The 16,056-nt window shown below is 42.7% G+C and overlaps 1 protein-coding gene across 1 annotated transcript; it reads left to right on the forward strand.

The window, feature by feature from the left end:
- Positions 1-633: 633 nt before the first annotated feature.
- On the forward strand, positions 634-15,640 carry LOC119292598. Its single transcript, XM_037571384.1, has 3 exons — positions 634-1,148; positions 15,145-15,202; positions 15,302-15,640. The coding sequence occupies exons 1-3, from the start codon at positions 634-636 to the stop codon at positions 15,638-15,640; spliced, it is 912 nt and encodes a 303-aa protein (XP_037427281.1).
- Positions 15,641-16,056: the final 416 nt, after the last annotated feature.

Genomic DNA, 16,056 nt, shown 5'->3' on the forward strand with positions numbered 1-16,056 from the left:
TCGCGCTGTGCTTGGGTAGGTTTTTCATCTGCAACCAGTAGTGTGGCAAATGATGGAAAGTTTTCTAGAACTAGCAAGATGCCCATGTGTTGCACGCATCAAGATGCATTTGTATGAGTAGTTTATCTTGTGGGAGAAAAGGATGAATAAGGGAAGGCCTTATTTGCAAATCTGGAGAGGGGTATGGGTATCTTTTTGCAAAATTCCCATTTGTTTCCTTCCTATCTGTCAGATATAAATCCGACAGCCTATATTGCAGGATGGCAGGCACACCATCATCACCAACTCTATTTTTTATAAGAAAAAAAATTATAGAGAAAAAAAGTAGACAGTAGAGAAGTAGAGATAAATATTAAATATAAAATATAAAATAAATATAACAGTAGAGAAGAGAATAGAGATAGCAGAGACTTCAGGAAAGGATCACGCGCGCGGGGGGGAAAGCGGCCGGGCGTGCACTAGTTTCGGCGCGCGGCGCCCGTTGCGCTTTATAAAATCCAACGCCCTCCCACCGCTCTATGCCTTGACACCGCTCTCTCTCCTGCTCTGTGCCTCGCCACCGCTCTCTCCCTGCTCTGTGCCTCACCACTACTCTCTCATCTCACTTTCTCGCCTCGCCGCCGCCGCGCCACCATGCCGCTATGTCGCCGGGAAACTTGGGGATACCGCGGCGTCCACGCGCGCCCCTCCGGCGGCTTCTTCGCCGAGATCCGGTTCTGCAGGATGCACCTCGGCCTCGGCAATTTCGACACCGCCAACGAGGCCACCCGCGCGTACCACACGGTGGCGTGGCGCCTCCCGTGGCCTCATAGAACATTGAACTTCCCCAACGTGTCGACGCAGGAGTGGGCGCAGGAGCTCACGCCTCTGCCGCGGCTTAGCACCAACGAGGATCGTCACGACAACCAGAGGTGGGAGCGCCGTCTCGGCATTGCTGAGATGGATGAGGAAGCCATGGCGTTGTGGCGCCAACACTTCCCGCAGGACATCATCAACGAGCGCGAGTTTTACGCACAAAGGAGGGCGGAGAGGGATAAGAGGAGGGCGGAGCGAGCCGCCTATCGCGAAGACAAGCGTAGGCGAAAAGCAGACGCTCAATTCAACATGAGGCTAGGAGCAGCGTCGCCCTGGGAATCCGACGATGATTTGTATCTTCACGCTTATAGTCAGACGTTAGAGGAGGACATCACCGAGGAGGAGTCGGACAATGAGGAGTAGTTGAATTATCTTTTTTTATCTATCTATGCTGAGAACTATCCTCTACTCTCTAGTCTCTACTTCTCGATCTCAGTACTGTAAACACTTTTTTAATGCGCCGCGCGTTGCGATTCTGTTGGAGATGCTCTAACATGGCAGACGAGTGCTTTAATGTTGCCCACAAGATGCGCGAGTATTACTAGTAGTATATTTTTCTTGCCATGTTGAGATTTTAAAACCACGAGTGCAAAGATGCAGAGGAGCAATGAAGACCAAACACGGGATATTGGGGACATCTTCAAGGAGCGTGGCAAGTTAAAGAGGAGCTGCACCAAACCTGTAAAACGAGATTTGGTAAGTAACACCCTTTCAATTACTTTCGGTTAGCCTCGTGTTCTTCGATGTGTATATGTTGTAGTTTCTGTTTCTCTTAAGCCTGGTGTTCTTCGATGTGTAATAAGAAGAGTCTTAATCGTCCTAATGCTTTCGTTTTTAGCTTGATGTAGGAAGTGGGTGTTCTCACCTGTAGTCTGTTTTTATATTATTATTTTTCCTTTTGAATTCACTTCTCCGAGTTATGTTTATCTGGCTTCTACTAAATGGATCTAGGTTGCTCTGAGTATTGATCTAAAAAAGAAGTAACTTCATGTCAGGATGTAGTTCCTGCGAGGAGGGAAGTATGGTCAACCTCGAGATCATGTTTCCAAAATGAGGCTGGATTACACACAAGGTATCGGTACCCTAATGATGCTGGATTAGACACAAGGTGCAAATTCCCACATGATGTTGTATTACACACAAGCCAGGTGGAGTCGTCAGTTGTTCGTGTCCTCGTGGCATTAGTAAAGGCTTAAAGAAAGCATGCAACAGCCCTTGAGAATGTAGCTAAGTTCCTAAAGAAGCGAAAAGAGCAATCATATGCTCTCTTCACCCAAGTCAAAGAAGAGATGGAAGAATCCAGAAATAAGCTAGTAGAGGCAGAGCAGGCTAGGCGTCTCCTGCTATCTAAAACTGTTGTCAATACAAAATTTCCTTCATAATAGCTAGGTTCAAATGTTTATCCAGTCAGCATGCATATTATGATGTTCGTGCATCTACTGATGTGGCACAAAATATATTTTTTCGGGTCATGTAATAACAGCAATTACTTTCCAAACAATAACAGATGAAGCATTGGACATGGTATAGTTCACACGCAAGCCCGACATTCCAAGTTCAACTTCCACATCAAACTCATGTTCGCAGATATTTGCACATTCATACATAATGTCCACAACCATGATTCACTTCAAAGCCAAAAAAATGTGAGGAGAGTTATAAATAAAGAAAAACCTCTACTAGTTCCTGCTACCAGTGCGAGCACAACAAGTCAAGACCATGCATAAATTAATTATATTTTAGTAATTTTTTGTGTTCTAAAATGCCTGCCAGCTTGCGGAAGGACGTGTTGCCAGCACACGTGCGGATTCAATGAAGGCAGGCGGGGCAGTCTTAAGCTGGTTTCACGCGGCGAGGAGGCGTGCTCAGTCAGGCCTGCAGCGAGTGCGGCCCTCTTGGCCGGTGCACCGGTTCAATGCGTGCGCTATGAGAGGTCGCATCCGTGTCAGAGCAATCACTCCCTCCAGTCCTTTTTTATTTGGGTATAACAAAATCTCGTTTTCCATTCACATTTTACAAGTAAAATTCGTGGACAAACTTTGACCCAAAGTACGATGGGGACTAGTAAACCAGAATGGAGGTAGTAGTTTTTTTAGTCAAAGAAGGGTTTCCCCTTTCGATTTTCATTACTAAAAACCAACATCTAAATCTAAACCATAGTATTTGCCCTAGAACTACCATGTTCAACATCTCACAACATAAACCCATACAACCATACGCCAAGGAGGTACGTAGTACTATGAATTCCATTTTCGCTCCATACCAATTGTTCTAAAAACTACTTACTACTTATAATGCGCCATTGAAAATCGGAACTCTTATCCCCGCTAAAGAAACGATATTTTAAATGTGGCTACTCGATCTATGGAAACTGGCGAGCCACCACGCTCCAAGTCATTCACATGTGGTCCCGACCATCAACTCCTACGGATCAACTTATCACGCGAGCTGACTATTCCTACAAAGGTGCTCCACCACGTACTCGGTACCCGCGAATGCAGCAATTGTGCACCTAGGGTTTTAGGGTTTACTTGTTAACGTCGCCTTTACTAACACTCATGTGTGCGAGACAGTGAGAGGCCGACCGCGTGCGTGCGCCTCTTCTCTTCGTATATGTACTCCACCGTTTGTCTGGTGTCCAAAAAATTATAATAACTACTAGCAATGTGCCAATGCGTTGCCACACGATCAAAGTAGATTAATACATATTCACCGATTTGATAAAAAAAGTCTAGTTTTGAAATATGTATATCACTAAAAATATGTTATGTTTCACTCAAAATATATTCCTTTGGCGGTTTTGATGAGATAAGGGAGGAATGTTGTTGGTTTCAAGATTAGAGAAGTGGTATATGTCTAATTTCTACTCTTACTAGCAAGATGCCCATGCGTTGCACGGAACATCAAGATCTTGTGGGAGAAAAGGATCAACGAGGAAAGGCCTTATCTGCAAATGTGGTGAAGAGTGCGGGTAAATTGCCATATTTTCCTTCCTATCTGTTAGATATAAATCGGACAACCTACATTGCAGGATGGCAGGCCCACCATCATCACCAACTCTATTTTTTATCCCTACTCTTATAAAAAGCATTGTCGATGATGATCGCGTGCCTGCCATCCTAGAATATAGGTCGTCCGATCTATATCTGACGGATAGGATGGAAACTATGGCAATTTTGCAAAAAGATACCACACCCCTCTCCACATTTGCAAATAAGGCCTTCCCTCATTCATCCTTTTCCCCCACAAGATAAACTACTCATTCAAATGCATCTTGATGTTCCGTGCAACGCATGGGCATCTTGCTAGTTGTTGCAAAAAGCTCATGTGTGTATGAGAGAGAGGGAGAGTGGAGGAGGACGGAGTGCATGTGTGACAAAGACACAAGGAGTGTGTGTGCGATAGGTATTGGCTTAAAATGAGGCGATAGTGTCTGTGTGCATGATCGAGAGGGCGTGTCTCAAGAAGGGAAGAAAAATCTAAATAGATACAAGGAGCGGGAGAGAGACATGTATGCGATAACGGAAGCACGAGCGTGCGGGTGTATAAATCTATCTAGAGGCTAGCTAGTCGATAAATGTTTGTGAGAGAAATATGAGTCGGGGTGCGAAAGCGAGAGTTTTGTGTGTGAGAGAGAGAGACGGTAGTTAGGAAGGGGAGTGGAAGCAGGAGTTGTGTGTGTGTGTCTGTGAGAGAGAGGGGGGGTTGTCTGATCAGTAAACAAATGAATAATGTCAGTTTGGGATGGAGACGAAAAGGAGACTGCAAAAAATGTTGTGTCTACAGGAGAGAGATAGAGAGTAATTTTAGTGGTATGAGTCATATGTAGAGACATATAGGGTGTGTGAGAGAATCCTATAGAGAGAAAGACAAAGTGAAAGATGAGTGGAGACTGTGTGTGTGGCGATGAAAAAGAAAGCTTAGGTACCGAGTGATACCAGAGAACAGTAGAGACGTGAGAAATAATGAAAACTGTGTAATGTATAATGATAGGGAGAGTGTGACACTTCTCAAGGGAGACGTCAAGAGACCATGTTTGCGAGGATAGGAGAAACATGAAGTGAGCGTGCGGGTGAGCTGGATAAAAGAGAGTGATAGATACCTGAAGGAGCATGCATGCGAGAGAGATGGACGTGAAAGGAGTGAACAAAAAAGGGATTCAAATATTTGAATTCGAGATGATGATACATGTAATCCATACTCGAACCAAAATTGATCTATCAAACATGCATACTCATATGAATTCACGCACATCTATGTTATTTAATATGTAGATATTACTGATCCATACATTTTAGTAGAACATAATTTGGTTTAAAAAATTCGAATTCAACCTTGAGATTTTGAGATTATTGTATTTGTAAATCATATTATACATATAAAGGAGGAGAATTCTTTGTTGTTCCTTTGAAAGTATATATAAAAAATGATGTATATAGAATGTAATTCCAATTGAAAATGGATCCCTCCCGAAAAAAATTAGAATACAAACGGGATTCAAATTGAGTTGGCATGGTAAACGTGCACTCTGAAAAATTTGAATGAAGCGGGGAAAGTCACAGTAACCGCCCGAAACCAAAATCTGCGAGATGGAAATTACTACTGCCTATCCCTGCCACGTGAAGCCTATCTGCTGGATTTCTATAGGTTTCGATAGGGGTAGGTTTGTAATTTCACCCAAACGTGACGTAACCGCCTCTCACCCGGATTCATACACGGTGGGCGCAAAAACACAATGTGTCTGTCGGTGTCAAAACCGGCGGATCTCGGGTAGGGGGTCCCGAACTGTGCGTCTAAGGCTAATGGTAACAGGAGACTGGGGACACGATGTTTTACCCAGGTTCGGGCCCTCTCGATGGAGGTAATACCCTACTTCCTACTTGATTGATCTTGATGATATGAGTATTAGAAGAGTTGACCTACCACGAGATCGTAGAGGCTAAACCCTAGAAGCTAGCCTATGGTATGATTGTTGTTGTTCTACGGACTAAACCCTCCGGTTTATATAGACACCGGAGGGGGCTAGGGTTACATAGAGTCGGTTACAGAGAAGGAGATCTACATCCGAATCGCCAAGCTTGCCTTCCACGCAAAGGAGAGTCCCATCCGGACACGGGACGAAGTCTTCAATCTTGTATCTTCATAGTCCAACAGTCCAGCCAAAGTACATAGTCCAGTTGTCCGGATACCCCCTTATCTAGGAATCCCTCAGTAGCCCCCGAACCGGGCTTCAATGACGATGACTCCAGCGCGCAGATTGTCTTCGGCATTGCAAGGCAGGTTCGTCTCCAAATCCAGAGTATCTGTCATGGCGAACAGTGTCCGGCCTCCATTAATGTCGTACTCCTCGGCTCCTGTGCTTCAATAATGGCTATCCCCACGTGTCAAGCGAATATGAGAAGTTGGGGAATTTTTACATTTGCCAACCTGTCCCTGTAAGCCAACCGTCTATTTGAAGAGGCGGGGATCCTCAGATCCAAATCACACCATCATGGCTGGCCGCCGAAGCTCCTCCTCTCGCACCCCTAGCTCTAAGTGATGTCTACTACACAACCTTCTTCTTTTAGACATTGTTGGGCCTGCAAGTGCACAGGTTTGTAGGACAGTGGCAAATTTCCCTCAAGTGGATGACCTAAGGTTTATCAATCCGTAGGAGGCGTAGGATGAAGATGGTCTCTCTCAAACAACCATGCAACCAAATAACAAAGAGTCTCTTGTGTCCCCAACACACCCAATACAATGGTAAATTGTATGGGCGCACTAGTTCAGCTAAGAGATGGTGATACAAGTGCAATATGGATAGTAGATAAAGGTTTTTGTAATCTGAAATAATAAAAACAGCAAGGTAGCAAGCGATAAAAGTGAGGGTAAACGGTATTGCAATGATAGGAAACAAGGCATAGGGTTCATACTTTCACTAGTGCAAGTTCTCTCAACAATAATAACATAGATAGATCATATGACAATCCCTCAACATGCAACAAAGAGTCACCCCAAAGCAACTAATAGCGGAGAACAAACGAAGAGATTATGGTAGGGTACGAAACCACCTCAAAGTTATCCTTTCTGTTCTATCTATTCAAGAGTTCGTAGTAAAATAACATAAAGCTATTCTTTCCGCTCCATCATAGAGTTCATACTAGAATAACACCTTAAGACACAAATCAACCAAAACCCTAATGTCACCTAGATACTCCATTGTCACCTCAAGTATCCGTGTGCATGATTATACGATATGCATCACATTATCTCAAATTCATCCAACCAACACAAATTACTTCAAAGAGTACCCCAAGTTTCTACCGGAGAGTCAAGAAAACGTGTGCCAACCCCTATGCATAGGTTCATGGGCGGAACCCGCAAGTTGGTCACCAAAACATACATCAAGTGGCACATGATATCCCATTGTCACCACAGATAATCACGGCAAGACATACATCAAGTGTTCTCAAATCAAAGACTCAATCCGATAAGATAACTTCAAAGGGAAAACTCAATCCATTACAAGAGAGTAGAGGGGGAGAAACATCATAAGATCCAACTATAATAGCAAAGCTCGGGATACACCAAGATCGTGCCATAGAGGGAACACGAAGAGAACACGAGAGAGAGAGAGAGAGAGAGAGAGAGAGAGAGAGAGATCAAACACATAGATACTGGTACATACCCTCAGCCCCGAGGGTGAACTACTCCCTCCTCGTCATGGATAGTGTCGGGATGATGAAGATGGCCACCGGTGATGGGATCCCCCTTCGGCAGGGTGCCGGAATGGGCCCCCGAGAGGTTTTTGGTGGCTACAGAGGCTTGCGGCGGTGGAACTCCCGATCTATCTTGATATTCAATGGTTTTAGGGTACGTAGGCTTATATAGGTGAAAGAGGTCGGTCGGGGGGTGCTCGCGGGGCCCACGAGATAGGGGCGGCCCAGTAGGGGGGCGCCCTCCTATCTTGTGGCCTCCTCGAGGCTCTTCTGACATGAACTCCAAGTCTCCTGGGTGATATTCTTCCCAAAAATCACGTTGCCGAAGGTTTCATTCCGTTTGGACTCCATTTGATATTCCTTTTCTTCGAAATACTGAAACAGGCAATAAAACAGCAATATAGGCTGGGCCTCCGGTTAATAGGTTAGTCCCAAAAGTAATATAAAAGTGTATAATAAAGCCCATGGTCATTCAAAACAGATAATAAAATAGCATGAATGTTTCATATTATAGATACGTTGGAGACGTATCAGCATCCCCAAGCTTAATTCCTACTCATCCTCGAGTAGGTAAATGGTAAAGAAAGAACTTATGAAGTGTGAATGCTAGAGGTGCACAAGTTTGATCAATGATAATTTCAATCACCTTTACTAGCATCATTATATGTCATAACAGTAGTTCATCTCATAAAACTTTTCATGAATAAGTAACAAGCAATTCACATGTTAAAGCATAGACCATAAACTTTCTTGAAAACTAGCAAACTTCATTCTTAGTCATCAAACAATTGCAATTCATCCTATTTTCCGGAAGGGTCTATGTCAGAGCTTTGATTTAGCAAACTTCACATACTCAACCATCATATAGTCTTCTACAATTGCTAACACTCATGCAATACTTGTGGTTATGAAGTTTTAATCAGACACAGAGAAAGATAGGGGCTTATAATGTTGCCTCCAAACATATTCACCTTTGGGTGATGTCAACAATAATAGTTCGTGCTAATGTACATCTAATTGGATATATATATCAGGATCACCCTAACACAAAGTGCTTTCCAAAGGATAAAATGAAAAAGGGAAAGGTGAAGATCACCTTGACTCTTGCATAAAGTAAAAGACATAAAGTAAAAGATAGGCCCTTCGCAGAGGGAAGCAAAGGTTGTCATGCGCTTCTAGGGTTGGATACACAAAATCTTAATGCGAAAGAACGTCACTTTATATTGCCCCTTGTATATGGACCTTTATTATGCAGTCCGTCGCTTTTATTGCTTCCATAACAAGTTCATACAAAGCTTATTTTCTCCACACTAATAAGTCATGCATATTTAGTGAGCAATTTTTATTGCTTGCACCGATGACAACTTACTTGAAATATCTTACTCAATCCATAGGTAGGTGTGGTGGACTCTCATGGCAAAACTGGGTTTAAGGATATTTGGAAGCACAAGTAGTATCTCTACTTGGTGCTAGGAATTTTTGGCTAGCATGAGGGGGAAAGGCAAGCTCAACATGTTTGAATGATCCATGACAATATACTTTAACTGAGATGTGAGAAAACATAACCCATTACGTTATCTTCCTTGTCCAACATCAACTCTTCAGTATGTCATACTTAATGAGTGCTCACAATTATAAAAGATGTCTATGATAATATATTTATATGTGAAATCTCTCTTCCTTCAATATTCTTTCATGAATTGTTCAAATGACTAATACAATGCTTGCTAACCTTCAATAAATTTACAACCTCTACTTCTTAGATGTGAAGTCATTACTCCCAATGCGATAAGCAAACATATATAATTTCAGATTTATGACATTCAACTCATTCAACCATCTACTCATAGGATATAAGTGAAGCACAGGAGTAAATAAAAAACTACTCCAAAAAGATATAAGTGAAGATCAATGAGTAGCTAAATAATTATGCAACTATGTGAAGACTCTCTCTCAAATAAGAATTTCAGATCTTGGTATTGTATTCAAACAGCAAGCAAAACAAAATAAAATGACATTGCGAGGATAGCATAACTCATGTGAAGAAGCAAAAACTTAGGCTCAACCGATACTAACCGATATTAGTTGAAGAAGAAAGGTGGGATGCCTACTGGGCATCCCCAATCTTAGATGCTTGAGACTTCTTGAAATATTATCTTGGGGTGCCTTGGGAATCCCAAATATTGAACTTTTGTGTCTCCTTAATTCCTCTCATATCATGGTTTCTCTTTTTATCAAAAGCTTCATCCACAACAAACTCAACAAGAACTCATGAGATAGGTTAGTATAAACCAATGCAAAACGTTATCATTTTCTACTGTAACAAATCACTAAAATTATTATTCAACATTGCATACTAAATTCCTCTGCATATTTAATACTCCTATCCTCAAATAGAATCATTAAACAAGCAAACATATGCAAACAATGCAACCATAACAGCAATCTGCCAAAACAGTACAGTCTGTAAAGAATGCAAGAGTATCAATACTTCCCTAACTCCAAAAATTATGAGAGAAAATTCCCACTGTATTAAATTTATCATAGCTCAATATGCAAAACTATTCAACATTATACCATTCTCTGACTTTTCTAGGGAATTTTTGCAACAGCGGTAAACTTTTTGTTTACAAACAGCAACATGCATACTAGCAAAATAAGCAAAACAAAGGCTATCCTTGACAATTTTATTGAAAATAAAGATGCAAAACATTATTCTAACTAACATAAAGTAAAAACTAACAAAAGAAAATGACGCTCCAAGCAAAACACATATCATGTGGTGAATAAAAATATAGCTCCAAGTAAAGTTACCGATGAACGAAGACGAAAGAGGGGATGCCTTCCGGGGCATCCCCAAGCTTAGGCTCTTGGTTGTCCTTGAATATTACCTTGGGGTGCCTTGGGAATCCCCAAGAGTAGGCTCTTTCCACTCTTTATTCCATAGTCCATCGAATCTTTACCCAAAACTTGAAACCTTCAACCACACAAAACCCAAAACAAAACTCGTAAGCTCCGTTAGTATAAGAAAATAAAACCACCACTTAGGTACTGTAATGAACTCATTATAAATTCATATTGGTGTAATATCTACTGTATTCTAACTTATCTATGGTTCATACCCTCCGATACTACTCATAGATGCATCAAAATAAGCAAACAACACACGAAAGGCAGAATCTGTCAAAAACAGAACAGTCTGTAGTAATATGTATCAAACATATACTTATGGAACCCCAAAAATTATGAAATAAATTGGTGGACCTGAGGAATTTGTCTATTAATCATCTTCAAAAAGAATCAACCTAAAATCAATCTCCAGTAAAACATGGCAGCTAATCTCGTGAGCGCAAAAGTTTCTGTTGTTTACAGCAAGATCACATAAACTTCACCCATGTCTTCCCAAAGGCTCTACTTGGCACTTTATTGAAACAAAAGCTATAAAATATGATTACTACAGTATCATAATCATGTGGACACACAAAAACAGTAAGGGTAAATATTGGGTTGATTCCCAACAAGCGCTTTTCTTTAATGCCTTTTTAGCCAGGCATGATGATGGCAATGATGCTCACATAAAAGATAAGAATTGAAACATAATGGGAGCATCATGAAGCATATGACTAGCACATTTAAGCCTAACCCACTTCCTATGCATAGGGATTTTGTGAGCAAACAACTTATGGGAACAATAATCAACAAGCATAGGAAGGTAAAACAAGCATAGCTTCAAGATTTTCAACACATAGAGAGGAAACTTGATATAATTGCAATTCCTACAAGCATATATTCCTCCCTCATAATAATTTTCAGTAGCATCATGAATGAATTTAACAATATAACCAGCACCTAAAGCATTCTTTTCATGATCTACTAGCATAGAAAATTTAATACTCTCCACATAAGCAAATTTCTTCTCATGAATAGTAGTGGGAGCAAACTCAACAAAATAATTATCATGCGAGGCATAATCCAATTGAAAACTAAAATCATGATGACAAGTTTCATGGTTATCATTATTTTTAATAGCATACAAGTCATCACAATAATCATCATAGATAGAAACTTTGTTCTCGTAATCAATTGGAACCTCTTCCGAAATAGTGGAATCATCACTAAATAAAGTGGACACTCTTCCAAATCCACTTTCATGTTCATCACAATAAGATTCAACATCCTCCAAAATAGTGGGATCACTACTGCCTAAAGTTGACACTCTTCCAAAACCACTTTCATCAATATAATCATCATAAATAGGAGGCATGCTTTCATCATAATAAATATTCTCATCAAAACATGGGGGACAAAAAATATCATATTCATCAAACATAGCTTCCCCAAGCTTGTGGCATTGCATATCATTAGCATCATGGATATTCAAGGAATTCATACTAAGAACATTGCAATCATGCTCATCATTCAAAGATTTAGTATCAAACATTCTATAGATTTCTTCTTCTAGCACTTGAGCACAATTTTCCTTTTCATCATACTCACGAAAGATATTAAAAAGATGAAGCGTATGAGACAAACTTAACTCCATCTTTTTTGTAGTTTTTATTTTATAAACTAAACTAGTGATAAAACAAGAAACAAAAATATTCGATTGCAAGATCTAAAGATATACCTTCAAGCACTCACCTCCCCGGCAATGGTGCCAGAAAAGAGCTTGATGTCTACTACACAACATTCTTCTTGTAGACGTTGTTGGGCCTGCAAGTGCACATGTTTGTAGGACAGTAGCAAATTTCCCTCAAGTGGATGACCTAAGGTTTATCAATCCGTAGGAGGCGTAGGATGAAGATGGTCTCTCTCAAACAACCCTGCAACCAAATAACAAAGAGTCTCTTGTGTCCCCAACACACCCAATACAAAGGTAAATTGTATAGGTGCACTAGTTCAGCGAAGATATGGTGATACAAGTGCAATATGGATAGTAGATAAAGGTTTTTGTAATCTGAAATAATAAAAACAGCAAGGTAGCATGTGATAAAAGTGAGCGTAAACGGTATTGCAATGATAGGAAACAAGGCATAGGGTTCATACTTTCACTAGTGCAAGTTCTCTCAACAATAATAACATAGATAGATCATATGACAATCCCTCAACATGCAACAAAGAGTCACCCCAAAGCAACTAATAGCGGAGAACAAACGAAGAGATTATGGTAGGGTACGAAACCACCTCAAAGTTATCCTTTCTGTTCTATCTATTCAAGAGTTCGTAGTAAAATAACATAAAGCTATTCTTTCCGCTCCATCATAGAGTTCATACTAGAATAACACCTTGAGACACAAATCAACCAAAACCCTAATGTCACCTAGATACTCCATTTCACCTCAAGTATCCGTGGGCATGATTATACAATATGCATCACACAATCTCAAATTCATCCAACCAACACAAAGTACTTCAAAGAGTGCCCCAAGTTTCTACCGGAGAGTCAAGAAAACGTGTGCCAACCCCTATGCATAGGTTCACGGGTGGAACCTGCAAGTTGGTCACCAAAACATACATCAAGTGGCACATGATATCCCATTGTCACCACAGATAATCACGGCAAGACATACATCAAGTGTTCTCAAATCAAAGACTCAATCTGATAAGATAACTTCAAAGGGAAAAATCAATCCATTACAAGAGAGTAGAGGGGGAGAAACATCATAAGATCCAACTATAATAGCAAAGCTCGTGATACATCAAGATCGTGCCATGGAGGGAACACGAGAGAGAACACGAGAGAGAGAGAGAGATCAAACACATAGCTACTGGTACATACCCTCAGCCCCAAGGGTGAACTACTCCCTCCTCGTCATGGATTGCATCGGGATGATGAAGATGGCCACCGGTGATGGGATCCCCCTCTGGCAGGGTGCCGGAACGGGCTGCCGAGTGGTTTTTGGTGGCTACAGAGTCTTGCGGCGGCGGAACTCCCGATCTATCTTGATATGCGATGGTTTTAGGGTACGTAGGCTTATATAGGCGAAAGAAGTCGGTCGAGGGGTGCTCGAGGGGCCCACGAGACAGGGGGTGAGCCCAGTAGGGGGGGCACACCCTCCTATCTCGTGGCCTCCTCGAGGCTCTTCTAGCGTGAACTCCAAGTCTCCTGGGTGATATTCTTCCCAAAAATCACGCTGCCGAAGGTTTCATTCCGTTTGGACTCCGTTTGATATTCCTTTTCTTTGAAATACTGAAACAGGCAATAAAACAGCAATATGGGCTGGGCCTCCGGTTAATAGGTTAGTCCCAAAAGTAATATTAAAGTGTATAATAAAGCCCATAATCATTCAAAACAGATAATAAAATAGCATGCATGTTTCATAAATTATAGATACGTTGGAGACGTATCACTAAGCCAGGCGATTGGGAAAAGTGTATTGTCCCTCATAGCCGATTAGTGGAGTTGCAGACCCAGGGGTTCCTCCCACCTGCATACATGGTCCCCGTCCGAGCCGGACTAGCCACCTATAATGGCGGGGAGCAGGCGGAGAACTTTCCGAACCCATCTAGAGGGGAGCGGATATGTCTTGTCCCGTATTTGCTCAGGGGGTTGGGTTTCCAATCCACCCATTCCTCTGCGGGCTCCTAGAGTTCTACGGTCTTCAGCTGCACAACTTCACTCCTGCCTCCATACTGCACATCACAGGGTATGTTGCCTTCTGCGAGCTCTTCCTGGGCTGCGAAGCTCATTTCGAGCTATGGAAGAGGCTATTCTGTCTCGTCCCTCGTAATCAGGGGGGATCTATATATCAAGTGGGCGAAGCCGAAATATGGCGCATCGCTCAGGCCGGATACCTGTCCGGCACTCCAAAGAAGGCATCAGAAGATTGGCCCTCGGAGTGGTGTTACATAGATGACGTTCCCCTTCCGGACCCAGTCCGGATGGGCCTTCCTGAGTTTACCAACGGCCCGCTAAAGAAACGCCAAAACTGGCGCCCGCGGAGCCCCCAGGAGGAAGACGACAGAGAGGTCCTTTATCTGATGGGCAGGATAAAAATTCTGGCCAAATCAGGATTGACAATGATAGAGGTTATGTCAATATGTATAATGCGGGGGGTGCAACCACTTCAATATCAGGGGAAACCCATGTGGCATTACAATGGAGAAGACGACACCACCCGCTGCGGACGTAAAGGTCTGGACTCTACCACCGCACTGGCGAAAATATTGTCTGATTTGTACAAAGGGGAAGAAGAGGAATTCCTCCGCATTAAGCCGCGGGATGGATTTTCCCTGTACAACCCCCCAAGTTGGGTAAGCTGTCATTCCTTACCCGATTCTATTCATACCTGTGTCCTTCGTCACCAATCATTTTATCTCGCTATTTTCAAAGTACGAACTGAGAAGGGTCGTGGAAGAGCTCAACAGCTCACCTCCGCAGCCAGAGGATCCTGGCCGGTCTCTCGACCCCGGACTTGAAGAAGATCGGGATATATCCATGGAGCTTGTAGACGGGGCATTTTATCAAGCAAGCCGCGATGGTGCTTTAGTGGCCATCCTTGCTGATTATCCTGGGCTGCTCCCGGTGTCGAACGTAAGTAAAGCCGGAGCCCTGAATTCCGAATTACACACACATGTTGTATTTTTGCAGAGACAACCATCAGGACGCCGTGCCGAGCCCACGGGGGCTCATCAGCGAGGGGCATCCGGTTCGGGCAGGCGTAAGAGGAAGGCGGTGAGAACCGAAACACCGGAGCAGAGGTACAAATGAAATTTGCTCTGTGATTATCTTTGCCGAAATGTGACAGTTTGCATTGTGTCCTGGCAGAAAAAACATCCGCCGGACTACATCTGGATCCCGTGCCGATCATGCCTCAAGTAGTCGGATTCCTGAATCGGATTCACGGGTGGAGGCTGATGTGGGGGCAGTGCCGACTTCCCCTCCCACAGAGGATGCTGACATGCTTTCCGCTTCAAACTTCGAAGTGAGGAGCGCCATGAATCATCGGCGCAGACGGGCCGTACTCCGCAATGGTATTTTCTCCGAGGAGGCTTTTGATGCCTTCAACTCCGGAGACGCATATATTCGCGCTGCTCAAGATGGACTTGCCAGAGCTACATATCAGTATGCAAAGGATATACGGTAAGGGAATCTAATAAGTGTGTGTAGTGGTAGCCCTTGAGACTTGAAACAGTTGGCACAACTGATTTAAGGATCATTCTATGCATAGGTTCTTATAGAGAAGAATACCCATTTATCGCAAGAACTGGAGGAATGTAAGACCCAGCTGAAGGCCGCTGTTGCCGAACAAGAGGAAAAGAGGGCCTCTGCTGGTAAGACTAAACTTGTACCAGGTATTTATCAGCATGAATTATAAGTCTAACAAGAGATGCTACACACAATCCCGGAGAGAATCCGAAGACTGTGGAAGATAATGAGCCACATCTGCGAAATCAGCTGAAGGCGGGCGAGCGCGTGCTGACAAAGGCTATTCAAGAGAGAAATAATCTCCAAGATGCTAATATTCGGCTGAGCATCGAATTAAAAGATGTTCGGGCTCAG

Source organism: Triticum dicoccoides, chromosome 4B, assembly GCF_002162155.2.
Source record: "Triticum dicoccoides isolate Atlit2015 ecotype Zavitan chromosome 4B, WEW_v2.0, whole genome shotgun sequence".
NCBI lineage: Eukaryota > Viridiplantae > Streptophyta > Magnoliopsida > Poales > Poaceae > Triticum > Triticum dicoccoides.

What these genes read in the sequence shown, in the direction of transcription:
- LOC119292598 (XM_037571384.1), top strand. Translation starts at nt 634, where the DNA reads ATGCCGCTATGTCGCCGGGAAACTTGGGGATACCGCGGCGTCCACGCG. An exon ending in TGGGAATCCGACGATGATTT is followed by an intron (nt 1,149 to 15,144) that starts GTATCTTCACGC and finishes GTATTTTTGCAG; the next exon opens with AGACAACCATCAGGACGCCG. An exon ending in TCATCAGCGAGGGGCATCCG is followed by an intron (nt 15,203 to 15,301) that starts GTTCGGGCAGGC and finishes GAAATGTGACAG; the next exon opens with TTTGCATTGTGTCCTGGCAG.